Source organism: Oncorhynchus gorbuscha, linkage group LG18 (assembly GCF_021184085.1).
Source record: "Oncorhynchus gorbuscha isolate QuinsamMale2020 ecotype Even-year linkage group LG18, OgorEven_v1.0, whole genome shotgun sequence".
NCBI classification, from domain to species: Eukaryota; Metazoa; Chordata; class Actinopteri; order Salmoniformes; family Salmonidae; genus Oncorhynchus; species Oncorhynchus gorbuscha.
The window spans coordinates 21368429-21395542 of NC_060190.1; the positions used below are offsets into that span (position 1 = coordinate 21368429).

General features: G+C 43.2%; 1 protein-coding gene across 2 annotated transcripts; it reads left to right on the forward strand.

Annotated features, from left to right (window-relative positions):
- The first annotated feature begins 434 nt into the window (after positions 1-434).
- rrbp1b (ribosome binding protein 1b) lies at positions 435-27114 on the forward strand. Of its 2 annotated transcripts, XM_046310926.1 has the most exons (28): positions 435-590; positions 3850-4539; positions 6029-6180; positions 8265-8387; positions 8921-9073; positions 9457-9575; positions 10044-10197; positions 12811-12949; positions 13253-13440; positions 16464-16501; positions 16599-16709; positions 17503-17572; positions 17745-17867; positions 18047-18087; positions 18304-18391; positions 18483-18575; positions 18873-18965; positions 19271-19369; positions 19617-19706; positions 20001-20093; positions 20197-20268; positions 20442-20534; positions 20833-20916; positions 21594-21659; positions 22571-22654; positions 23288-23368; positions 24949-25092; positions 26631-27114. In XM_046310926.1, the coding sequence occupies exons 2-28, from the start codon at positions 3885-3887 to the stop codon at positions 26667-26669; spliced, it is 3285 nt and encodes a 1094-aa protein (XP_046166882.1). In that variant the 5' UTR covers positions 435-590; positions 3850-3884; the 3' UTR covers positions 26670-27114. The 2 variants fall into 2 exon arrangements, with proteins under 2 accessions (XP_046166882.1, XP_046166883.1); XM_046310927.1 differs by lacking the exon at positions 21594-21659.

Consider the following 27114-nt stretch of genomic DNA (forward strand, 5'->3'; position numbering starts at 1 on the left):
TAAATAGGAAGGAACAGAGTGAAATGTGTGCGTGTGAGAGAGAGAGAGAGAGAGAGAGAGAGAGAGAGAGAGAGAGAGAGAGAGAGATAAATAGATAAATAGATACTGATGGAACAGTCCAACAGAAATAGATACGGAGACCTAGATTTGAGACTACAAATCCCAAAAGTCGGGCTTTATTGGACAGTCACGCCTCCTTTGTATCGTGCAGCCTAAAACTGTCCTCGCTACTTACCACATCCATAAAGTCATAAACCCCCGCCAATTTCTACCATTATCTTTTTAAAATCTGAGTTTAAACCTAACCCTAAATGTATGTCTAACCCTAACCTTAAATTAAGACCAAAAAATATATATATTTTTTTCATTCTTTTTTTGCGATATATTTACTTTGTGGCTGTGGTAACTAATTGAAACCCTAAAAATGACGTGGTAAGTTTAAATGCCTTTGACTGATCTCCCTCTACCCAATGAAATCGCTCTTTGAAATTAGTTTTTTGGGCAACGTGATGGCTTTTCGCCAGCTCAGAGAAAGTGCCACGACTCCACACTCAGCGGCTATTCAGAGAGAGTGAACATTGGTGGTCGGGGTAAGAGATTCTTAATATATATATATAAAAAGTATGAATCATTTAAAAAGAATAGGAAATGGTCTTAACTGAGCGTATTGTAAGGAACAGTTGTAACCCAGCCTCGTACGAATAGACAAATGCATGTCGGAAAATGAATTGATAATTTTTCACATTGAGAGAAAAAAAATATGTTCTTGAAACTTTGACTTCGGAACTATCGTTACTTTTCATGATACAATGTTGCTTGATCTTTTCGGTTTGAAAGAATAGACAGTATTGATTCATGTTTGTGGAAGCCTAAGCCTACTTTTTTACTCATTTGTGGTGCCCTATTCTAATTAACTGTATCTGTAGACCCAGACTAATATATTTTTTATATTACATAGTCTAACCAAGTGACGTCTCAAATATCATAAGTTTGGCATTTTAATGGCTGTATTGATGGTATCGGGATAGCCTTATCTCCTGGCTCATATTCTTGAGTTAGAGGGCTCAACATCAAACACATTGAGATGCTGCGGTCAATGAGTGATCAATCAACGGGCTCTAATGATGGTTGTAGGCCGTCTCTGGAGGACACGTAGCTAAGGACACTGGACACGAGTTAAGTTTTCTTAGTGTAAAGAATTGCTATTCTCTTATGCAAGTGATCAGCCTACGGCTCACCCTTCCACATATCCTTTTATCAACATTAGCTAGAGACGACGAAAACAAATGGTTCAGTTACATTTATTTCGTGTGGAGGGGATGCTAGATGTTTTAAAGTGTAAAACACTACATAACGAGAATAACGACCAGTATATAACGTGGGCTATTGTAGCCCGGCCTATGGTGAAACATTTTAACACTGCATAAACCTGTTCTCAATAATATTCTCTACAACGCTTTTAAATGATTCATTGTGGGTAGTATATTTGAGGTACTGTAAGTTGTAAAGTTGTATGATGCCAATGAACTTTGTGAAACTGGCAAGTGGTCAAGTAGACTATATAGGTAGAAACGTTAAGGCAACTGTACTCTTCTCGTTACATAACAAGAGGGGTATATCACAAGGGGTTAATTGTTTGTAGAGACACGTAGCCTCTTCTACACTCTCGAGAATTCCGCATTATCTACAGTTAGGGTAAATGTCTGTAGTGTGTTTTGATACATTGGGCATTTTTACATTAGAATGATTAGCTTCAGATTGTTACACCAGATAATGTGATTTATCCAATGATTTTTGGTATCCATTACTGTGAGTTACAGGTTAGGTACTGTTTGGTGTAGTACAGATAATTTTCTACCATTGATTGAGACTGGTGGGTCCACCCCAAAGTGTCATGATGAGACTCACCTGTCTTGATCTAAGAGAAGATTTGAAATGGACAAGATGGTGCGTACATATTGTTGGATTACTTCATGGACCAACATTTTTGTTTTAATAACAGAGCGTTTTCTAAATTCAAACCCACCATCTGCAATTGGACACAGACATTTTAGAAGATACATGTTTGGCCGAATCGAGAACGAAAATAGTATTGCAAAGTTAAGGATGGTCAAATTCTCTGCAACTCCCAATAATGGATACCAAAAATATTTGTTTAAATCACATTATCTGTTGTAACAACCTGTAACAACCTAGCTAGACACTGAACAGTGCACACCAACGTTTTGTTTTATAGCATTATTAGAATGACTAGTTGTTGTCTATTGCAAAACTGATAGATTGATCAGTGACCCTATTTATAGGCTAATGTTGATGTAAATCAACAGTTTGCTCCTTTAGGAGTTTATTTCAGTTTGATCAAATATCTCCGAATCACCTTGTCAAGTAATTTTAAATTCCACTCTAAAGCATTTTATCCCAAAGTATCAGTTTCAGAATGGATACCCAAATGCTTGTATTCCATAAGATTGCTACTATTGCTTTCCGATTGATTGAGTATTTGACTATTGAAGAGAGAAAGCATGGAAGTCTTCACTCGATTAGTCAACTTTTTTTTTCTTCACCTGAGGCCTTGTTTATGTTTGAAATGACACACTATTCCCTTTTGTAGTGCACTACTGTTGAACAGAGGGCCCTGGTCAACAGTAGAGCACTACATAAGGAATAGGGTACCATTTGGTACACAGACATTATCTACTGTATAGAGTCAGCATTGCCTCTCATGCCTATGAGTAGCTGAAAGCTACTTCTTTGGAATGGTTCCTGGTCAAGTAACTCATAGGGAATTTGTGCAGTGCAACTGCGTACAGGTGTATCCTCTGCAAACTGGAGACAAAGTACTTTTTTTTTACATGAACGTAGATGGGAAAGGGGGGGGGGGGAACTTTTCTCAGACATCTGTTTTTCTTTAACCTTATTAGACGTTCAGGAGCTGGTCGTATAGCTATGGAAAGATTGTTGTTTTTAGCCAGCAAAATTTGGTTCACCTTTACCAATGTAGTGACCTGAATGTGTGAGACACATAGACCCTATCCCTATTTTTGCCCATCCTCAACATTATTCCCTCGATGTTAACCTTTCATCGAAGACTCCTACCAAAACTGAAAACACAAAGCTAAAAAGCCACTAAAACAAGAAAGCCTAACTCTAAACTATAAGAATCTGGTTACTGTTATAAAATCCCAATAAATTCATCCACGGATAGGTAGGTGACTGTTAGATTAGGTTGATAATCAATTACTTAATTTTGAAAAGTATGCAAAGGATTACAGATTCAGTAAAATGTATATTTATTGTGATTAGTGCCTTTCGTGTGTCAGTCATCTCCTGCACCGCAGGGGACGAATAGCCTACTGGTATGAACTTCTCAACTTCTGCGAGACACTCATGTGGGCCATCTCTACTCCTGCTTGTAATTTTCCTATTTGACTGATCATTGTAATATATTAGATCAGTGAGCCAGCCAACACATTTTTCTAAATAAATTAAGGCTTTTAAACAATACTACACAAGAGCGAGCACATGTTTGGAAGTTTTGCTACCAGTATCAACTTAATTTTGCTTCTGTAACTCTTGTAAATATTCTGAAATCACAAATGTTTTCTTAATCTATATCGCCATAGATCAGCGTTCTTGGAAAACCAGAAAAATAGGAGGTTACCGAAGTTAACTGGCTAACTCATTGATCCTTCTGTGAAATGTCACCCTGGTGGTTGATAAATATATTGAGTGGGGGGAAAATCTAAATTGTGAACTGGCCGTCATTGAACCAATTTGTGACTTTTGATGATTATGGCTCGCATTCTTTGACACCTAGCTAATCGCGACCTCTACTTTCTTTTGTACTAGGCTTTGCGGAGGGACAATATTATTTTTTTAAAGACATGGACGTTTACGACCCCCAAACCCTCGGCTTCATGGTCTTTGGTGGATTCATGGTAGTCTCCGCCATCGGCATTGCTCTGGTCTCCACGCTCTCCATGAAGGAGACATCGTACGAGGAAGCCCTGGCCAAGCACCGCCATGAGCTGGGCAAGTCTGCCCAGACCCAGCTCTCTATGAAGAATAAGAAGAAGAAGGCGTTGGAGAACAAAAGCAAAGCCAAGAAGAAGGAAGAGCGGCCCAACGGGGATCTCCCAGAACCGGTCGCAGAGTCCGCTAGCGAGCCTGAACCCGAACTTGAGCCCCTCGCTGCCCCCGAGCTTGAACCTGAACCAGAGCCCATTGCTACACCGGATCCTGTCGTGGTCGCTTGTGCTGCCCCAGTGGCCGTGGAGGCTGCCGCTCCTTCCCCGAAAAAGAAGAAGAAGGTGGCTAAGGTGGCTCCGGCCCCTGCCAAGCCTACCGTCGTCCCGGAGACCATCGTCAAGGAAGTGCCCGTCATGGTCGTGCCACCTGTGGCGATTGAGGTTGCCTCGGTGATTGTCGCACCCACTCCGGTGTCCAGTGACACTCCCGCCGCACCCGTTGCCAAGGCAGTGGAAATCAAGGCTGAGGCACCTGCTAAGAAGAAAAAATCCAAAGCAAAGGCTGAGCCAGGTTGGTAGTAAATAATTTGCTTTGTTTATATGGTAACTCTTAATATAAAACTATTGCAATTCATGTACTCTATAAATGAGGTTTGGGGTCAATTCGAATGACATTTCTTTGTGTTTTAGTCATTTAGCAAACGCTCTTAACCAAAGCAACTTACAAGATCAATAAGGGTTAAGTGCCTTACTTCAGGGCACATCTACAGATTTTTCACCTAGTTGGCTCGGATTTGAATCAGCGACCTTTCGGTTACTGGCCCAACACTCTTTACCACTAGGTTACTTGCCAAATTCAACTAAGTCAATTCAGGAAGTTAATTTAATATACAATTTAGGAATTAAATAACTTAACATGAATAGATTCCCCTTTATGTTAATCAAGAATAAATGCACTTTTTTCAATTATTGAATTAGAAATGTAGTTCTATTATAAATTTACCCCAGCCCTGCTAACAACCTCTGCATTCCTAGAGGAAGTTGTTAGCTCAATGTCTCTAGTGAAGCATTGGTATTATGATGAAAGGCCAATTGAAAGCAATGGGTTCTGGTTGTTGATTCGACCCTATGTCATATTTGCTGAACAAAAAATATAAACGCAGCATGTAAAGTGTTGGTCCCATGTTTCATGAGGATAAATAAAAGATCTCAGAAATGTTCCATGAGCACAAAGCTTACTTCTCAAATTTTGTGCACAAATTTGTTAACATCACTGACAGTGAAGATTGTATCCTTATTGTTACACAGGTGCACCTTGTGCTGTGGACAGTAAAAGGCCACTAAAATATGCAGTTTTGTCACACAACACAATGCCACAGATGTCTCAAGTTGAGGGAGCATGCAATTGGCATGCTGACTGCAGGAATGTCCACGAGCTGTTGCCAGATAATTGAATGTTAATTTCTCTACCATAAGCCGCCTCCAACTCCGTTTTAGAGAATTTGGCAAAACGTACATCCGCAGACCACCTGTAACTACGCCAACCTAGGACACTCGCATCTGGCTTCTTCACCTGCGGAATCATCAGAGGGGGGGCACCCATAGGGTAGCTTGCCCAGTCATGTGAAATGCATAGATAATGCATTTATTTAAATGGACTGATTTCCTTATGAACTGTAACTCTGCAAAATCTTTGAAATTGTTGCATGTTGCGTTCTAATAATTTTGTTCAGTATAGAATTGAAGATCACATGGCCCTTCATTCTCCCAAGACCTCCCCCAACTTATATTTTGTTTACTACTAGTCTACAGTAACTCATACAAGTAAGAAACAATGAAGTAATTAATCGAAGTTACAAACGGGCCAATCATCCAAGTAATAAAAGTAGTAAACCATCCAAGTTATAGGAAAGTGTGTTTATTATTCAATTTATGAACTAGTAAGTCATCCAAATGATAGGCAAGTATGATGAATGATAGGCAAGTAGTACATCCTGTAACCCCTGACATAGTGAACTCCCTGGCACACGTATCGCCCAACTCACTCTCTCTCCTTGTAGTGGTTGCTGCCGTCGACTCTGCTGATGCTCCCCTCCTCCTGCCATACAAGACTCTACTGTCTACTGTGAGCAGCATGACATTCAGCGAGGGAGAGGCCCAAAGGCTCATCAAAGTGCTCAGTGACAAGGCTGGCCTCGACTCCTGGCAACTGGTACAGTATTTCCTTCCAGAATGACACTGACTGACACACGCAAGCATTAAACTGTGGCCCGTGGCCAAGTCATTCCCTTTAGTAGAAATGCAGGCATACAGTGCATTCGGAAAGTATTCAGACCCATTGACTTTTTCAAATTTTATTTTACAGCCTTATTCTAAATTATTACAGCCTTATTTCCGTCAATCTACACTCAATACCCCATAATGACAAAGTGAAAATAGCTTTTTAGAAATGTTTGCAAAAAAACCCCAAAACATAGTCTGAATACTTATGTACAGCTATGAGACTTGAAATTGAGCTCATTTGCACCCTGTTTCCGTTGATCACCCTTGAGATGTTTCTACAACTTGGAATCCAACTGTGGTAATTTCAATTGATTGGACATGATTTGGAAAGGCACACGTGTGTTATTAACCTTATTTTACATCTGAATTTGATCTCCTTCGATAAATCCACATAGCAAATCATGTTGCACCCCACCCTTAAATAAGGCCGCACAGTTGACAGTACATGTCGAAGCAAAAATTAAGCCAAAAAATGTCTGCTGGATTGTGTTGAGGCTGAGATCTGAGGATGGGTACCAACACATTTCTGCAGCATTGAAGGTCCCAAAGAACACAGTGGCCTCCATTCTGAAATGGAAGAAGTTTGGAACCACCAAGACTCTTCCTAGAGTTGGCTGTCCGGCCAAACTGAGCAATTGCAGGAGAAGGGCCTTGGGCAAGTAGGTGACCAAAAACCCGATGATCACTCTGACAGAGCTCTAGAGTTCCTCTGAGGAGATTGAAGTAACTTCCAGAAGGACAATTATCTCTGCAGCACTCCACCAACCAGGCCTTTATGGTGAAGTGGCCAGACGGAAGCCACTCCCAGTAAAAGGCACATGACCACCCGCTTGGAGTTTGCCAAAAGGCACCTAAAGGACTCATAAGACCATGAGAAACAAGATTCAACTCTTTGGCCTGAATGTCAAGTGTCATGTCTGGAGGGAACCTGGCACCATCCCTACTGTGAAACATGGTGGTGGCAGCATCATGCTGCAGGTATGTTTTTCAGCGGCAGGGGCTTGGAGACTAGTCAGGATTGAAGGAAAGATGAATGGAGCGCAGTACAGAGAGGTCCTTGTTGAAAACCTGCTCCAGAGCGCTCAGGACCTCTGACTGGGGTGAAGGTTCATCTTCCAACAGGACAACAACCCTAAGCACACAGCCAAGACAATGCAGGAGTGGCCCAGATTTGAACCCGATCGAACACCTCTGGGAACATCTCTGGAGAGACCTGAAAATTGCTGTGCAGCGACGCTCCCCATCCAACCTGACAGAGCTTGAGAGGAATGGGAGAAACTTCCCAAATACAGGTGTGCCAAACTTGTAGCGTCATACCCAAGAAGACTCTAGGCTGTAATTGCTGCCAAAGTTGCTGTAATATTTCAATTTGTTCATCTATAAACCTGTTTTTCCTTTGTCATTATGGGGTATTGTGTATAGATTGAGGGGGGGGGGACAATTTAATAAGTTTTAGACTAAGGCTACGTCACAATGTGAAAAAAGTCAAGGAGTCTGAATACTTTCCGAATGCACTGTATACATGCATACATAGAAAGGAACAGGCATTTTCTGAGACAAGATTGAGAAACCTTGGCTACGGTTATAATGACTCGGACATGATTGTACATGGAATATCTTTTGTCTGTCAAACTGTCATTACACACACTTCTAAACTGCAGAAGCCTGAATTACTTAAGCTTAGCAACATTTCAAGTAAAAACACTGTAGCCCCCCCTAGCCTTTCACACTTGTTAACAAATTATTTTAATATTCTATAGTAGAATTTTCCTAGTAGTTTTGGAAGCACCTTTTTTCCGATATTTCCCAACAGATGATATTGGGTTGTGTCCCAAATGGCACCCTATTCCCTATATAGTGCACTACTTTTGACCAGAGCGCTATGGCCCCTGGTCAAAAGTAATGCACTATATAGCAAATAGGTTGCTATTTGGGGTGTTGTCATTCTCTGGCTTGTCTTAACATCAACTGTAGCCGATCAATGGTGGTCAACTTGTTGCATCTGTTGGTTAGGCCTCTCAAAAGGGGGATCCCACGGCTGCCCTGAAGAAACAGCTAGAGGAGAAGGAGAAGCAGTTGTCTACCGAGCAGGAGGGCGTCTCCGCCGCCAAGAATCGACTGAGGGAGCTCACCAAGGTACAAGACCACGGGTTCAATAATATCTTATTTTTCCTGAAGTGTACACAAGTCTAAAAGCATTGGATTGGTGGAGGGATGGGCTACTGGGTACTTTCCACCTTTTTTTCTTATACCAGTAATGCCATTTCAAATCAGTGAAGGGCACACTTTGGGAGGAAGGAGAGATAATTGGTTAAACATCCTACTGACTTCCAGGCACAGGGTACAATATACACCTTATTCGACTAATGAAACCGCATGATGATACGTTGATGAATTTAATTAACTGTGTTAGTGCTGGGCTAGGTAGCATCTTAAACAGGTCTTGGCCTCAGTGCAGTAGGCCAGGATTTGGTAGCTGGTGCTTACAGTAACTATCTCCCTGGAGTATTTATGCCACTGGCTCACAATGTGCCTGTTGGAACACTCAGGAAGAGAAACAGATGAACAAACTCCAAAAAAGGGGCAAAACAAAAATGTGCACACCAGGACACCGACTTTAACCAAGTGTTTTTCGCTGATGTCACTAACGATCCCCAATGCCCACACAGGAGCTGAGCGCAGAGAAATCGAAGATGGTGAAGGTTGAGACCCGTCTGAGCTCAGAGCTGAGTGCTCACACTCAGGAGATAACTGCCCTCCAGGCTCGCATGCAGGCCTCCTACCAGGACCATGTGGCTGAGACCCAGCAGCTCAACCTCAAGGTCAGTTCACGACCCCATAAACGTCAGAGTCGTGTTCAGGTGGAGTGATAAAACGTACTGAACAGCCCTGACAGAAATGCAATGAATAGAGCTGACTTGAGTCCTGACTCCACATCAGAGGCATGTCTGTTCTACACGGTGTTTCCATCTGAACGTTCCACAATGTTCCTGTGCTTGACTGAATATGGAGCTGCTGCTACCACCATTTCCTTTTTGTGTGATATTGACAGCAGCCTCCGAGTTTGACAGTAATAACATATTGGTACCCTTAGGTAAAGATTTGTTGGACTTTTTTATAAAAGTACAAGGCAGACAAGATGAGAAACTATGAACTGTCTGCAAGAGAATTTATGTTAATGATTTTTGCCAACACCTCCATACAGATAGTGAGCCTGCAGGAGCAGCTGGACAATGGCCCAGTCGCTCAGCTGGCCCGCTTGCAGCAGGAGAACTCTATCCTGAGAGACGCCCTCAATCAGGCCACCAGCCAGGCTGAGAGCAGGTAGATGGGGAAATTAACAATACAACTCCTATTCTCTATTCTATGGTGAAATCAAATCTGAGTCTTGTTCAGTGGGCACCCAATGTAAACACATTGAGTAAAATGGGGTGGAACTACCTGGACTTTTCCCAATAAGAAATTACATTTTCTTTTTAGTTACACAATATAATGAGGTATAAGTGGGTGTATTGGCTGGCTGGATGGATAAATAATTCATTCTAGCTTGTACAGACATGGTAAAGCGGCTCCACAAATGAGCATGATTTATCTAGCATTTTCAATATGTATCACAATTTGCTTAGCATGCCATTTCATTTGAAGTATTAACATAATGCAGAAATGAAACGCGCCTAAAGAGTCTAAATTATGTCCATTCTTGGACACCAGCATATGCATATGCAAAACTGTCCTAGCCACACTCAAATTCATCAAGTCTGACAAGTCCCTCTGTTCTCTTTCCCCCTCCAGGCAGAACGCGGAGCTGGCCAAGCTGAGGCAGGACTGTGTTCGTCTGAACCGGGACCTGGGCGAGAGGACAGAAGCCCTGCAGGCTGACGATGAGCACAGGAAGGCTCTGGAGGCCAAAGTGTCAGCTTCTGCGGAGAAACTTGCCCAGTTCAAGGTGAGTGGAGTAGGATGAAACCCCCCCCCCCCCCCCAAAATCTCCACTGCACCTAAGTGACCTACAACCTTTGATTTGACCCAACCACAATGGAGGACCACAGTTGAGCAAGAGGTGTGGCCTTGCATTCCTCCTGTTTTAGCTTGTTTGGAAGTTGGAAAAAAGTATGCATTGTACGATTTAAAAGTCGGAGTGCAAAACAAGTTGACAATGTATCAACTCGGCATCATGATTTGGGCCCAAAATGAAAACCTTGGCTTTAGTCAATTCAGTTCACCTGCATCTGTGCACTGCTTGTCCAGTAGTGGACTACATGAGTGTCAATTAATTAATTCAAATCTAGAACAGATGTGGACAACTGAGGTGTGTTCAAGTAGGGAGAACTTGAATGAAATATGGAGGTAATACCTCAAATGTGTTGCATAATTACAGATAGTTTTGTTTTTATTCTGTTTTGCTACATTGTTGCCTTACCAACTTTATTCATAAGTCTTTTAGAATGGAGACAAAATATTTTTCACTTATCGTGTTTCTATACACAGTTACAAAATTATAGCTTTGATTCTAGTCTGTTTGTGCTTTTGTCAACTCCTGTCGATGTAATGTCAAACAGCTGAGTTGACTGAGCATGCACAGACTGACATCCAGGCTACCAACTAATCTACAACTATTACAAACTACTTAACCCCCTAGAGTCAATTTCCGCATTAACACTTGTCATAATATGCCCTGACAGCTGGCATAACTTGTCAAAATATGGTCATAACACTATCATTACCCATATTTTTACACCTGTTGAGGCATATATTGTTATTTTAGGGCTGGTTATGACACCTAATTAAGTGTCAACGTTTCTGCCAAGAAGTTTCATTTCATTTGACAGTTTGTTAAATCTTTTTGTTGTAATGAATTCTTTAGTCACACTGTTTTTTTCTTACTTTAAACAACTTGTAGAAAATAAAGTATGACACTGTCATGAAATATTATGACCGTCCTGTCACTTTACTTGGATGAAGAAAATACACTGACGAAGCATTATGACCGTCAGAATCATATAAGCTAGATAGGCCAATTACATACATGCCCTTATGTCAAAAAGAGGGGGTCTTGTCCTACATCAATATGTGCTCCGTTACAATGTTAATTTAGTATGGTACATTTATTTAACATTTGTATATATAACAAACGTACTGTTCACACATGTATGGTGTAATGGAATGTTTTGCCTTGTGCGGTAGGTTTTGTGGGTTGTGACACTCTTATGTAGGTGTTATAACCAGCCATAAAATAACACAATGTACTGTATGTCACATCAGGGCTATGTGTTAGGACCATATTATAACTGTATGGCACGTTATGTCAGCTGTTATGACATAGTATACAACGGGTGTGTCTAATGCTGATTGGTTAAAACCACATTTCAGCCGGTGTCTATTCCACATGTTGTTACGGGTTAAATCTGATGTTTAAATGCATATTACTTTAACATTACAAATGATTCCACAATGCTGACGATGGATTAGCTCCTATAGATGTATTATCACCTATGTCTGCAAATATTGAGACGGCTTATTCTAATGCTTACCCTATAATAATAATACACAGCTCATTGCGCACGTTACACATCATGAAATATGTTGTGGCAGAAAGACGGTAGCCTACAATTTGCAAAATAGAATCCGATTTTGAATGAACATGAAATTGATGTCAATATGATTGAACAATTTTAGATACACCCATCTAGTACAGAGTCGGAACCACATTTGACCTCCAGAAAGACCCGAGTTCTTTGGGGCATGGATTCTACATTCGGAAATGTTCCACAGGGATGTTGGTCCATGCTGACGCGACGGCATCGTGTCGTTGCTGCAGTTTGGACGACGGTACACCACCACCACCACCAGTCTGTACCGTTGACACCAGGCAGGTTGGCGCCACTTATACTGCACCGTTATTTGTCTGTTTATGGCCCGCCTGTTAGTTTGCAAGATTATTTCAATTTGACCTCATCAACGAGAGCTATTTTCGCCCACAGGAAGTTTTGTTTGTCTTACCATTCTCGGGAAACCCTAGACACTGTCGTGTGTGTGAAAAGCCCAGGAGGACGGACGTTTCTGGGATCCTGGATCCGGCGTGCCTGGCACCGAAGATCATACCACGCTCAGTCGATTAGGTCACTCGTTTTGCCCAGTCTAACGTTCAATCGAACCGTAACTGAATGCCTCGATGACAGCCTGCTCTATATAGCAAGCCACGGCCACGTCACTCCCTGAATAGTTACGATTAACTTAACCTTAAGATGCTTTTGGGAAACCGGGCCCAGGTCAAACAGTGGGTTATTCCAGAAAGCAGGTATATTAGCCAGCTAATGTTGCTAAGCAACCACAAATAACTTTTGATTTCCTGGTTGATTAAGAAATCTAAATATGTGTATTGGTTGTTGCTGTCAAGTATTTTAAGACTATATATCTCAATGATTAAGGTAGTTCAAGGCGTTTATGGCTAACTCATTGATACAGCTTTCTGGAACAGCCCCATATCTAAGATAAGGAATATGCATGCATAATAGATGCATTGCACATGATAATAAGCTGTTGCCGTGCTCATCCACAGGCGTGTCAGGCGGAGAGTGAGCAGGCCTGGCAGCAGAGGCTGGAGGTGGTGAGCCAGAAGCTCCAGAAGTCCCAGGACACCAGCAACACCATGCAGGCCCAAATAAACCAGGCTCAACAGGAGGCCAAAGCCTTCGCCGGTCAGTGGACCCCACCTCTCACTGGTTACATACCTTGACCACATGATAATGTGCTAGTCTCGCTAATCCAGTCACTCTAACCTCTATTTTAACCCTAACCATCACAGGAAAACCCTTGCACTAAATGGGAGAGATATCCCTTCCACACAGCTATGTTCCCGATACCTTATGTAGATTTGCTTTTAGATTCATACTCTCTACTCCTCTGCAAATTTCTTATTTTTTTGTCCTTTGTGTGGATTTATAAAAATGTGTCTGACCTAGGCTCTGGCTTTGAATTGAATAAAACTTTGATCTCCACAGAGCTCCAGGAGCTCATGGCCATCACGGAGGCCGAGCTGAAGGACCTGAAGGCCCAACGGGCAGTAGTGTCAGCTGTGGAGGCCGCCGCCAAGGAGCAGGTTGCCCTACTGGAGTCTCCCATAGAACCTCCCCCCGAGGAGCAGGAGACTGTGACGGAAGGTGTTACCGAGACCCCCACTGCCACCAATGTAATCTCCAAGGGCCTATTTATTTATTTTTTTCTCTCAGCTGCAAATAGTTTAGGCAGTAGACAAAATTCCAAATCAACCCCTAAGCAGTTTTCTAGATCGGAAATTATTTTGATTGGTGCAAGCAAGATGGCAGACATTCTACCTGTCAGAGTACAGGTGGAGCTGAACCCATATTGCTTACAATTCCAATACTTTCAGATCAACATGTTTTGTCAAAGCTCAGGGGCCTCATTTATCAAAGGTGCATGCACACAAAAAAGACTGCATATAAATAGCACATTTATTCTAAGAGCCTATACCAAGACAGGAGATGGAAACACCATGTATTGATAAACAAAATATGAAACAATTAGTCCTTTGCATAGAAGTGTGAGCTGTAGGCAGAATTTACATTGAAAATTCTTCAATAGACCACCAAATTTGCAGAATGTGCCGCCAATGTTTGGAACTCGCAGCATTTTTTTATTTGGAAAATTCGCTGCTAAAGATTCAAAGATTCTGCCCACACTTCAACAGAAATTGTATCATATTTGCTATTCCGCTCAGCGCCAACATTTCCAAATCAAAGAGCAAATGAGGGTGTTTTTGTTACCCTTAAAGGCTAATGTTTTCTTGATGGTGTTGTTGCTCTGATTTTTATCAATGAAAACATGCGTGTGACAGTTTGATAAATCCCAATCATTTTTGGCGCACGCAAATCCTAGAATCTCGACGTATGCCAGAATTTAGTAAGACATTTACTCACGGTTCATAAATGAGGCAGCTTGGACCCTAAACTAAAAGCCTGTAGACCACTTATCAGTCTACATTGTTTAACACATTTTATTACTCTGCCATTTTGTAAAGTCGTTGATAGTCCTAAATAAGTATATATAACACACTGTCGTTGCTATAATCTTAATATCACAAACAACTTGAGTTATAACCAGTTTTAGGAGGGCATGCCATTTTGTTTTTCTCCCATTGCTCCCCCCCGACAGTAGGGCTGCTGCTCCCCCCCGACAGTAGGGCTGCTGCTCCCCCCCGACAGTAGGGCTGCTGCTCCCCCGACAGTAGGGCTGCTGCTCCCCCCGACAGTAGGGCTGCTCCCCCCCCCGACAGTAGGGCTGCTCCCCCCGACAGTAGGGCTGCTCCCCCCCCCGACGGTAGGGCTGCTCCCCCCCCCGACGGTAGGGCTGCTCCCCCCCGACGGTAGGGCTGCTCCCCCCCGACGGTAGGGCTGCTCCCCCCGACGGTAGGGCTGCTCCCCCCGACGGTAGGGCTGCTCCCCCCGACGGTAGGGCTGCTCCCCCCGACGGTAGGGCTGCTCCCCCCGACGGTAGGGCTGCTCCCCCCGACGGTAGGGCTGCTCCCCCGACGGTAGGGCTGCTCCCCCCCGACGGTAGGGCTGCTCCTCTCCCCGACGGTAGGGCTGCTCCTCCCCCGACGGTAGGGCTGCTCCTCTCCCGACGGTAGGGCTGCTCCTCCCCCGACGGTAGGGCTGCTCCTCCCCCGACGGTAGGGCTGCTCCTCCCCCGACGGTAGGGCTGCTCCTCCCCCGACGGTAGGGCTGCTCCTCCCCGACGGTAGGGCTGCTCCTCCCCCGACGGTAGGGCTGCTCCTCCCCCGACGGTAGGGCTGCTCCCCCCGACGGTAGGGCGGCTGCTCCCCCCGACGGTAGGGCGGCTGCTCCCCCCCGACGGTAGGGCTGCTGCTCCCCCCCCCGACGGTAGGGCTGCTGCTCCCCCCCGACGGTAGGGCTGCTCCCCCCCCGACAGTAGTTGATAATCATCCTGATAATTGAACCTAAACTCAGTGGAGGCTGCTGAGGGGAGGACAGCTCTTAATTATGGCTGCAATGGAGTGGTATTAACCACATGGTAACCACATCTTTTTTGTGTTTGATACCATGCCATTGACTCCATTCCATCCATTATTATGAGCCGTCTTACCCTCAGCAGCCTCCACTGCCTAAACTATACCAACGCTAACTTCGAACATATAATAGATTATATAAATGAAGTAAAGTATGATGTGGGAGAATGATTGAGTTTATGAGCGAGGGGAAGTGAACAATGCACCAATTGTGAATGAAGAACAGGACGGGCCATTCTATTGCATAATCTCAAAATGCTATGGACCCAATATCAGTCCACCAAATCCAAGCAGCCTTTATCGGTCTCCTCTGTTCTTCTTGGAGTACACAGTAAGTGCGTTCGTAATTTACAATGGCAAGAAGACCAAGAATGGCTGCACATGTGCGTTAGCAGTGCTACAAAATCTGAAAATATTTATGGTGTGGCAGAAATGAATCATGACTTGTCTGATTATTCTTCTGATTCTGAGCTTCAGCCTGAACCTACACCTCAGACGCCTAAGCGTTTAAAAAAATCCAGAATGGTGCGCGCTGAGCAGGTGTCCGCACCACCACCAAATCAAGCGGTGAGACAGGAGAGGTTAAGGGACCACCACCCAGTTGGATAGAACAAGCCAGCGACAGTGCTACGGGCCGATTATCAGCAAAAATGTAAACACTGAAGGCATATCCCTTACATCGCAAGCAAAAAACATTATTCATTATTTTGCCATGGTTTCTTGCTGATTTTGATTTTATCAAGCACACATGGCGCTAATGATTAGGCTATGATGTGTTTATAAGTTTTGACGAACGTGCGTCTAGGTGTTTGGGTTATTTCATTTTTTTGTTATAAAAAGAAACTGTTAACGCGTTCCAACACATGCTTTCCGTTTCATAGTTGGCACTCTACAAATAAAATGGATTTGACTTTACAAACAATTATACACACAGCTTACCTACAGTAACATAAAATGGTATTTTGTTATAAAAATGCGTTGTAATTTTACATAAGGCCTTCATTAACTTTTTTGTTGCAATATACTGTATATGAAATGTATTAATTACATTGTTAGAATGACTGCTCGTTAGCTTGAATGGGGGGTTCCTCGTGGCCCAGCGGTTCTAGTGTTACACCACACATCATGCTCAGAGGTTTAGTCTTATCCATCTTGTTTCTAAACAGGGTGACAACTACGCTGAGGTTGAAGAGCTAAAGAACAGGTACGTTGAGTCATATTTCTGTTTGATACCATGTATCAAATCTCCGTATTCAACTTTCTCTACCGAATGGGGATAGTTATTTCTCTCCCTCTTTCAGTCTGATAACCAAAGAAGGTCAGGTGGCCGTTCTAGAAGAGGAGCTCCAACAGCTGAAGGTTGAACTGGAGCTGGTGAAATCTTCCCAGACTGAGGATCCACAGGTCAACGGGTATGTTCACTTTTACTGGGACACCATGTAGCCTGGGGTTGGTTTAGCCAAGTGGTTAGCGCCGCGGTCCTCAGCGCATGTGTACAACAGTGTCCTTGTGGGTTCCAATTCCGCTCCCCACTGCTATTATTACACATCTCGTCTCATCTCACTTAGCTGTCTGTGTCTAACTATACTACAGTCTCTGTTCTACAGAAGTTGGAATTCCCACTCTTCGGGAAATAAAGTTTACTGGTGCTTTATCGACATATGTAGACCAATAAATGAACAAATGGGAAGGATCCCTGCCCAAAAACGATCAAATCTGGTCAAGAATCTGAAGTCGTAATCATTCCATAAAATGTTTAAAAACATTCGGTCAGTGTGAAGGAAGAGGAGCAATCACCTGTTGAAGAACAGCATGTGCATATAGACAACACGGCACAAATCTCCAATGACAAGCCTATTATTCAATTATTGGCCCTCTAGGGACGAAGTACTGCCTGTGTTTGTTAATTTATCAGTTTATCATTGACTAGACAGTGAGTTCACTCACCTGGTCTCCCAAGTCTGAATGAAACCAGGGCAGTGTTCAGTAGAACACAATGTTGTGTAATGTTCAGATAGTAACACTATGTACACGCAAAAGACAAGAGATCACATCCGCTCTATTCATGACAATTCTATTTGCCACAACATTTGCCTAGTTTTGGCCCTCTAGGACAATAATTGATTAGCCCTGTCTACTATGTAGTACTTTAAATAAGTCTGTCTTACTGTATCACAACCTAATAACTCAGTTTTTCCATGTCAGCCTTCGGGAAAAGGAGAGCATCGTGACGTCCCTCGAAGAGCAACTGCAGACGTTAAGAGCCAAGCTGGAGGTGAAGATCACTGGTGCTGTAAATTAGCAAACCTGTTGGCAACTTTCGAGTTCAAATTCAATATTTCTCTCTTACAATCCAATATTTGTCTATGTACTATATGTTCCATACCAGAAGGTCCCTCATGGGAAAAATGTATTATCAAGTTATTTGTATTGAATCTGTTGTGCAGGTGGAGAGCCCAGCAGACATGGAGCAGCTTCAGAGCAGTCTGAAGGAGAGGGAGAGCCAGGTGGCCTCGTTAGAGGAAGAGCTCAAACAGCTGAGAGAGGAGCAAGGGAAGAGTGCAAACGCTGTAAGTGTTCTATTCTCTCCTGTGTATGCGCACAAGTGTGTGTGTGTGTGCTTGGTGTTAAGCCTTACTGTTTAAGGTTTAGTCTTACTCTGTAGGTTTTATATATGTGCTTTTGTCATATGAAAAACGTAGCCATTGGCATCTTGAACAATGCATATTCTTTCAATTCCCTGACACAGGAGTCCGGAAGTGAGACTGAAGCCGAACAGCCATTTGAATGGTATGTGTCCATTCCTAAGTCTTTAAGCACTTGAGGTGTATTATTTGACCCCATAGTGCATGCATTGTCTAATCGAATGAGCAGGGTTGGGGTCTATTTCTGTCTGTTGAATTGGACATGCCATTTCTCCATAGGAATGAATTTCAATTCCTGAACTGGTACTGGAATTGATATGGACTTTTCCCACTTCCCTCCTAATGAGTGTTATATTTTCAGCCTTGAGAAAGATTCCCAGATGCTATCTCTGGAAGAGGAGCTACAAAGGCTAAAGGAGGAAATGGAACAAGTTAGGAACAAAAGCAATGTAAGTTTGAGGCTTTTGCGTTGCTCAAAGAGAGGTATGCTTGTTGCCCCTTGACTGTGTTAGCTTAGCTGAATTCTGCTCTACCCTACAGGATCTCCGTGAAAAGAACTGGGCGGCAATGGAAGCCTTGACCGCTGCCGAGAAGTTGAATGAGGAAAGACTGGCTGTGGCGAAGGGTGCGCAGGTCAGTGGCATGCAACACCCAGAGTTGTATATATGCGCTCCGCTTCTTGCTACATCCTGATCAATATTGGCCAATAGGTGAGGGATCTTCTGAATTTCCAAAAAGCCTATCTGAATGGCTAAAATTGGAACTAGAATTCGAGTTTTCATGAATGAAATGCTCAAAGACGGCCACATGTCTGGCACTAAGGTTGTTTGAACTAAATACACTGGCTACACTCCCATTGACAGACACTGTTGTGAATACGGTTTGTGTTGGATGGCTTTCATGATGCTGTGACTTTGCGTCTATCTGTAGCACGTAGCCGAGGAAGCACTGAGCTCGTTCCAGACAGAAGCTCAAAAGGCTCTTCAGAAGATCTGCCCTGACGTCTCTTTAGAAGCTAAGCAGGTAAGTCAGATGGGTTTGCAATCGCTGACAGACTTGGAGGTGGAAGGTGTATTGTTTTTCAAATTATTATTCTCCTGCCAGAAGGTTTGTTGTACAGTGTGGATAATCTTTGCTAGTCTGAATTGGAGTTCATTCCTTATTTATATACCCAAACGTTACCAACAGGGTGGTCAGGAATGGATTTGGAAAATAAAATCACACTGGAAACTTGCCAATGTAAATGGAATTCCCCTTAAACATGATTACACCAGCAGACAGTTTTTTCCTAGCTCTGTAGTTAAAATGCCTCGTATTACTAATTACAGAATAACTGGTTGGAGTTACTCATCCAGAAAGCACAGGCTACTGAAATTCCACAGAGCCAAGAAGTCCAGCAAGAGAATTTGCAACCCACAGACTCTGAGGTGAGGACCCTGTGTTTTACCCTGGTATAGTGTATGCATTGCATTTTGAAGTAACCAACATTTATTGTAAGGTTGGACAGCTTCAAAATACCAGTAGAGGTTCCTCTACACCTGTTGCTATAACAAGACATATTACTTACATGTTTGTCTCTGGAAAAAGACAACAAAAGTGCATCTTTGCTTTTCCTGCCCCAGTGTTTCAGATGATCCCCAGACAGTCATGACTGTGTGCTTGTTTTCTCTTTAGGAGCTTTTGTCAAAGCTCGGAGAAGCCGAGGAGTCTCAGAAAACACTACAGGCGGAGTGTGAGCAGTACAGAACTGTCCTGGCTGAAACGGTAAGTCAATCCATGGTCCTGCGTGTGAATGCCTGACTTTCCATCCAACTTCAGTCCGTTTGAAGGGGACACAGCTTAACTGTGTCCCCAAAATGGCACCCTATATCCTACTATGTGCACTTTATATGGAATAGAATGTGTAATACAGAAGGTGGAGTGACAACGTGTAAGATTTATTAAAGTAAGCTGGCAAGAATCGCTAGCCCCACTAACGTATTTGTACTCCTGCTTTGCACCTAGACATAGGTATGATGATGTAAGAACTGCATTCCCACATTATCACCCTTCCTTTAGGAGGGCATGCTGAAAGACCTTCAGAAGAGTGTGGAGGAAGAGGAGCACGTGTGGAAGCTCAAAATTGTAGAGGCTGAGGAGCAAGGGCAAGCAGTGAGTTATTTTTCTTAAATTCTCTCTCTCTCTCTCTCTGGTCTTACTGAATAGCAGCAGACAAGATGGTTTCCTGTAAGTAAAAAGCCTTTTTGTCCTGCAGGCTTTGGATCAGGTGAAGGTGTTGCAGCAAGCTGCAAAGGATATGAAGATGAACAATGAAAGTACAGACCAGGTAGAGCTTTAGTACCGGTATTGTGATGGGGATGGGTGTACACAGAGCTCAATCTAAACTTTAGTACATGTCGGATTTACTTCCAGTCACAGACTCAAGTAAACCAATGAGACCTTTTTTTGATTGGTTTTAGTTTTATATTAAAAAGTGACTTATTATCCTGTTTTGTGCAGCTGAAGGAGCAGGTGATGCTTCTGGAGGCCCAGTTGGAGAAACAGCTGGAGTCCATCAGCTTTAGCCAGACTTATGCAGAGGAGGTCGCCCAGGTAGGCAAAACACGCCGTTACACCTGGGTCATGATGTTTTCAGGTTGAAAATGTTTTCACTCTCATTGCCACGTTGTAGTCTGTGTCTAAAGGACACAACCTACGTTAAGCTTTTATTTTCATAGATTTTATTTGGGATTAGGATCTTTTAGCCCACCAGGGGCTAGTCTTCCAACTGTGGAAATAGTTGTTTAAACCCAGATTTGACATCGTAAACATCCACCAAGTGCATTTTTTGCTACTTGGGTGGTCCATTGATTGCTTGTAGCTACAGTCTACATCTTGTTTGCCTTTGCAGCTGAAGGCCTTGTTAACGAAGACCCAGAGTCGGCTGGAGACGGCCCAATTGGAAGCTCAGAAGCAGGCCAAGGAACTTTCTGTGGTAGGTTTGTTGCGCCAGTCGCCATTTTAGTGCTCTAAAATTATGCCATTTCCACTCATGCAGTGATGGACTCGGCTGTTTGGAGGCGTAAATGAGCAATCTACTATTGACCTTCTGCTTGAAGTAGTGGTTTTGCTCAACCACAGATCAGAGTACACTAACCTTTGCCATTATACTTATGAAAAAAATATCTGATCTTGTATTAGTGGTCACTTCTACCAACTGTATTGCGCCCTTAGTTGGGCAATGATCAACAAAGCTCTTCGGCCCCTGTGAACAGAAGTCTGAGTTCAGAAGGGTGCAACCATATGGAATGTTCTGATAGAAGGACATTGTGTAGAACAGACATTGCTTTCTGATGTGTAGAGTTAATGGCAGCTCAATTTGTGGTATTTCTATCTGCAATGTTCAGTAAAAGCACCCTACTGAGGGAGACCCAGGGCTTTGGGTGCGTCCCAATAATATTTCCTTCCTCCTGAAGGGTGCATTTGTTCCCTACATCCTTCAAATCTAAAAGCATTGGCTAGTGGGAGTTTCCACCATATTTCTTATACCAGTCATTTCTTTTCAAGTCATTGAAGGGAAGTGAACACGTGCACACTTTGGGAGGAAGGAGAGATAATTGGAGCATTGCGACATTGCCTTTGTGTTGAGTGGCAGATTGCTTCCTGTTGCAGGTCAGACAGCAGCTGAGCGAGACGACGGAGCACGTGCAGAGCCAGGAGGCCTCAGAGTCAACACAGGTCAGGGTGCCTGACCGACGGGGTGCACCCTGCACAAGCTAGCTGAGAACTATCAGACTCAGAATGTATTCCTCGAACTGACTACAAGCCGCAATCCTGAATGGAAACGATAAGCACCGCGTAATTTTCAGATTTGTGGTGCTCATCTTAATTTCCGCCTGTAATATCCCTTTAAGGATTTGGCTAAGGCAACCAACCAATGTAGTGTTCACTTGCAAACCATTCACTCACATATTAGAGACCAATCCGTATTTAAATAATAATGTGCGGCATGATGGCACACTAATTATGCCCATATACAATAAATCATATTAAATTGACACATTTGACTTCATTCAAATCAGAGGCAGTAGAATCACACCATCTGTTCAGTCTGAGAGTTCTCAAAGGCAGCAGCTTTTGCTATACACTAACCACACCGTATGTGCTTTATAAAACAAATGTTTTACAGCAACGAAATGCCTATTTTTAACTCTAGTTGTCTTGCATGAAACTGTATGCGTGTGTGTGTTTGCAATTCCCTTGCTTCCTGAGTTGACATTGGAGTTGTGATATGCTCTGAGGTGCTGCACCAGTTGTAATACTTGGGGGGGGGGGGAGCAGAAGGCTAGCACCCTTCAAATGTATTTTTCAAAATGCCAGAGCTCAGTAGTGAGGTTGTCTTTGTTGATGCTTGTTTGGTACATTGCGTAACGGACCACTTTGGAAGACGAGCGCAGCTTGCTCTTTTCACCTGAACCAGAAACTGCCCTTCAGGAGTCTACTTGTTCTTACCTAACCTTTTGGGAGAACCTCTGCACACTGGAGCGGGGCTGGCCCATACGCCACCCCGTTGTGTTACAGTACCCCCACCCCCCAATGTGATCTATCTGGGGGGGTGATTTGACTGACCTGTTTGTGTATTATATCAGGTCCAAACCCAGCTGGTGCAGGTTGTAAACAAGTTGCAAACGGAGGAAGAGATGAGACAGCAGCTGGCCGTTGACTTTGACCAGGTAAGTCATAATAAAGACATTCTTCTGAAGTTCGAATCGCGATATAGCGAGCATACAACTGACATGGTAAGAATGAGGTTAGACGTGCGGGAGACTGGTGTAGAAGTCTCAACTCCCAACTACGTGGAGTCCTGACTCGGCCACCATTTTGTCTATGCCCCTATTGTCTTATCGCTACATTTCCAGCTGTGCTGTCCAAAATAAAAAAATAAACAGAATTCCTATCTCCTTAAAAAAAATAATGATCGTTAATTGATTCAATGTTTCAATCTATTACTTTATGCATTCCCACAGTATTTCTGCTGCATCTTTCATCATTAGTTGGGCACCAGTGATCACTGGATGAGCACAGTATGGAACAGAAATCGTACAGCTTTTTTAACTCAATCAGCTCTCTCGTGACCCATCGGTCATACAATACAGTACAACTTTATTGTGCCATGTGAAATGGACATTATCTTTGCTTCCTTATGTTATTTCCAACCTCCTCGAATACCACCACATCCTTTGGCTGTCAGTCTTTGGAGACAATAAATCATTATATTTGGGATGTATTGCCAATGGCATTTTTATTTCCATCTAAGAACGTTTATTTAATCTTTGTTCGCAAATCTTTTTGCTCTCCCCTTGTAGGCTCAGAAGTGCGTGACTGACCTACAGACACAGGTGGACCAAATGAAGGCAGCAGGAGACTGCTCCACAGGAGAACTCAAGGTGCTTACCCCTGTCTGTCTTTATTCCTTTACGCTCTACCTCTCTCACCGACATGGACTTCATAGGTCATCCTATTAGATAGCATATTTGAGTCGGCAGCAGCTTCCCTAAGCTATCAACAGACTCCGACATGGTTCTGTAAATGGCACACCAAGCTGGACCTGCTAGTGTGGTGGTGGCAGTGGTGAACCGTGACTATAGGACCTAGGCCTTCAGAGGGACCAAAAATCTTCCAATACGTTATCAAACCCCAAACATCTAGAAAGTAACATAAACCATAGCATCACTTAATGCGCCCAACATTATATCTTCTGTAATTGGTTTGTTCTAGTGAAGGAAGAGCAATACTTTTTGATGACTTTAGGAATGAATCAAACAGGCCTGGCTGTGCTTTGGGCTGCCGCACACACAGCGACAACCGGCATGGACACAACATGACAAACATGGTCAAATATTGCACTGTTTACTCAACTTATAGTAGCCAACACCACTCTCACCAATAGCGACAACAGTGTCACATCAAAGGTGACCGGCTCATGATGCTGAAAGGACAGTGGCTGTAATGCCTGTGCACTGCATGGAGCTGAAGGAGAGAATTTTGGTCAAACATATAGACAGGCGACAGGAGTCTCACACAGCATCAAATAATGTTAACGATTAAGCAGCCCATTCACTCCGGTAGGCCCCATTAAAATCATACCAACACAAAAGCACAACCATTTCAGGTCTGAAATGAATAAACCAGCTATTACTTCCCATTGCTAGCTAACGTTACTAGTGTTGGCGTGGGAAAACTAATGCTTGCAACACTGGTTATTTTCTCTTGTTCTCTAAGTTTTTCTGGCAGACGATAACCTATTAGTGTATTGCTATAACCATTATGAATTCATTACCTCTTGCACTCTCAGTAGTAACATGTCTAAGCCTTCTCTCTATCAAAAAATAAATGCAAGTCAACATGTGTTTGGTTCATTCCACTGTCACTCCAAAATTCTGCTTTAATACAGTTGAATGGCAAAGGCCTTCTGTCCAGCTTCTAAAGGTCTAGCCAATGGCTGGCTGAGCTAGATTTTTCTACCCAGAGAACACTCACAAAACAATTATTTTCACTATTAAGCCTTCTCTTTCTAACACAAACTGAAGAGATTAAGTCAGAATAGTATTACAAATACTGTAAGGATGAAAAATAATATACATTTTTATAGATCCCTAGGCCTTCTCTGAAGGCTGGGATGGTTCCCCACTGTGTGGTGGGAAATTACTGGCTTTATGCCAAATCCCAAATTGCCATTGAGTCCAGTCCGGCAGCTTTTAGTAAGAAAAAAATAATAATTTCGGAATCTGGTAATCACTTAGAACGTAATTATTACTTCTCGGTCACAATTGTTACCAGTTTGGTTCAATGATTGAAAGTACAAATCATTTCCAATTTGTAATTATACAATAATTACCATTTAATAATGCAACCTTCTGTCTTCTGGTCTACCTATCTAAGCTTTAGGCTACCTCCCCTCTCCGTTGATATCTAAATAAGTATTTCAAGAATTAGAATTTTATTTTGCTTGTTGTCAATGATCCAGGAGAGGCTGGAGAAAGAGAAGAAGCTAACCAAGGACCTTGGCCAGGCGGCCACTAAGCTCCAGCAGATGCTCAAGGCCACCCAGGAGCAGCTTGTCAAAGAGCGGGACACCGTCAAAACCTTGCAGGGCCAACTTGTTGGGAAGGTAGGCCAACAACACTGCACCACCTTATTTAGCAGGCCCACCACAGCTCCTAGACAGACGCTGTGTGGGTGTAGACACTTATGTCTTTTATGGAAAACCCCTTTCCCATGTTTGGGTTTCCACTGAATTCCAGTGTAGATAGGGGGCTCAACTCCTTGTGGAATGTGGCTCTATTAAACAGAGTATAATGGGCCTTTATTAATGCTCTGCAGATCCAAGAAGTATGCACTTTGCTGTAAAGGCCTGATTCCGACTTAAGAAATTACATATTTCTTATGCACACCTTTCCTACACACTTCTCAGTAGTTGGTATAAAGACATATATATTACACACACACACACGTATGTATGTGGATACAGCCACACCCGTTTCTGACAGGTGTAGAACATTGGCAGTAGAATGGTCTTACTGAAAAGCTCTGACGTTCAACGTGGCACCCGATCATCGTCATAGGGTGCCACCTTTCCAGCAAGTTAGTTTGTCAAATGTCTGCCCTGCTAGAACTGCCCCGGTCAACTGTAAGTGCTGTTATTGTGAAGTAGAAACGTCTAGGAGCAACAACGGCTCAGCCTCGAATTGGTAGGCTACACAAGCTAACAGAACGGGATCGTCTGTCCTCGGTTGCGACACTCACTACCGAGTTCCAAACTGCCTCTGGAAGCAACGTTATCCCAAGAACTGTTCGTCAGGGGAGTCTAAGAACGGCAGCCTAAACCGAAGATCACCATGCGCAATGCCAAGTGTTGGCTGTATTGGTGTAAAGCTCACCGCCAGGAAGTGGAATCACGAGTGATGATCACTCTTCACCATCTGGCAGTCCCATGGACAAAGCTGGGTTTGACGGATGCCAGGAGAACGCAACCGACTCCAATGTAAAGTGCCAATGGTCTGGGGCTGTTTATCATGGTCTGAGCTAAGCCCCTTAGTTCCAGTGAAGGGAAATCTTAAAGCTACAGTGCACGATGTCATTCTAGATTCTGTGCTTCCAACTTTGTGGCAACAGTTTGGGGAAGGTCCTTTGTTTCAGTATGACAATGCGAGGTCCATACAGAAATGGTTTGTTTTGATCGGTGTGGAAGAACTTGACTGGCCTGCTCAGAGCCCTGGCCCCCAACTCCATCGAACACCATTGGAATGAATTGGAATGCCGACTGCGAGTGCCCGACCTCACTAATGCTCTTGTGGCTGAATGGAAACAAGTCCACGCAGCAACGTTCCAACATCTAGTGGAAAGCCTTCACAGAAGAGTGGAGGCTGTTATAGCAGCGGTGGGGGACCAGCTCCATATTAATGTCCACGAATTTGGAATGTGATGTTCACATACTGTTCATGTGGTGTACCTTTTTTTTTAAGGTGCATAACCGGCTTTGGAGGTGTGGTTAAAAGCTGAATAACATGTCAACACGATATTTTGGTATACTGCCCATCCCCAGTTGTCAGTGGTTGAGACTTGTTAGGGCCGTTACTATTTATTAGATGGTCTTTGTTTCTGGACAGTGATTAAGTCCTTTTGTTTTTGGTTCTTTCTCTCCACCAGGAGGAGCCCGAGCAATCAAAGGAAGGGACATCCGTCTAAGACCGACTGAACGTCCCACAACTTTCCAAAATGCCGTCATTATTTTACTTATTTTCCCCTCTTTTCTCTTTTACTGTAGTTTGTAGTCAAATGATCATTTTGTTAAGGGATGGAGTTCAGAAGGGTTTTAATATTGTATCCCTTTTTATTATTATTTTGGAACCAACAATCAATTGAAGAGTCTCTGGCTGTGTCAGAAACTTGTTTATTTGTCCTGACATTCCCAGAACATGCAGCGGTTCAGTGTTATTGAAAAGGGGAATTGCCTGTGCGTTAAACGTGCAGCAACTAGTGCAATCACTTTCTTGTTCTCCTTTTGCCTGTCCTTTTTGTATGACATTGGAAAGGGAGGTTATTACATGGTACACAGATGCAATGCCTTATATTTTACGTAGTGGGCTGCTGACCAATGTGAGAATTTGTAACAAATAAACTGTAGATCTAT

Bases quoted from the DNA above. Each gene is read 5' to 3' on its own strand.
- rrbp1b (XM_046310926.1), top strand. From the start codon at position 3,885: ATGGACGTTTACGACCCCCAAACCCTCGGCTTCATGGTCTTTGGTGGA. The intron at 6,181-8,264 runs GTACAGTATTTC...TCTGTTGGTTAG, and splicing joins GCCTCGACTCCTGGCAACTG to GCCTCTCAAAAGGGGGATCC. The intron at 20,917-21,593 runs GTAGGTTTGTTG...TTCCTGTTGCAG, and splicing joins AGGCCAAGGAACTTTCTGTG to GTCAGACAGCAGCTGAGCGA.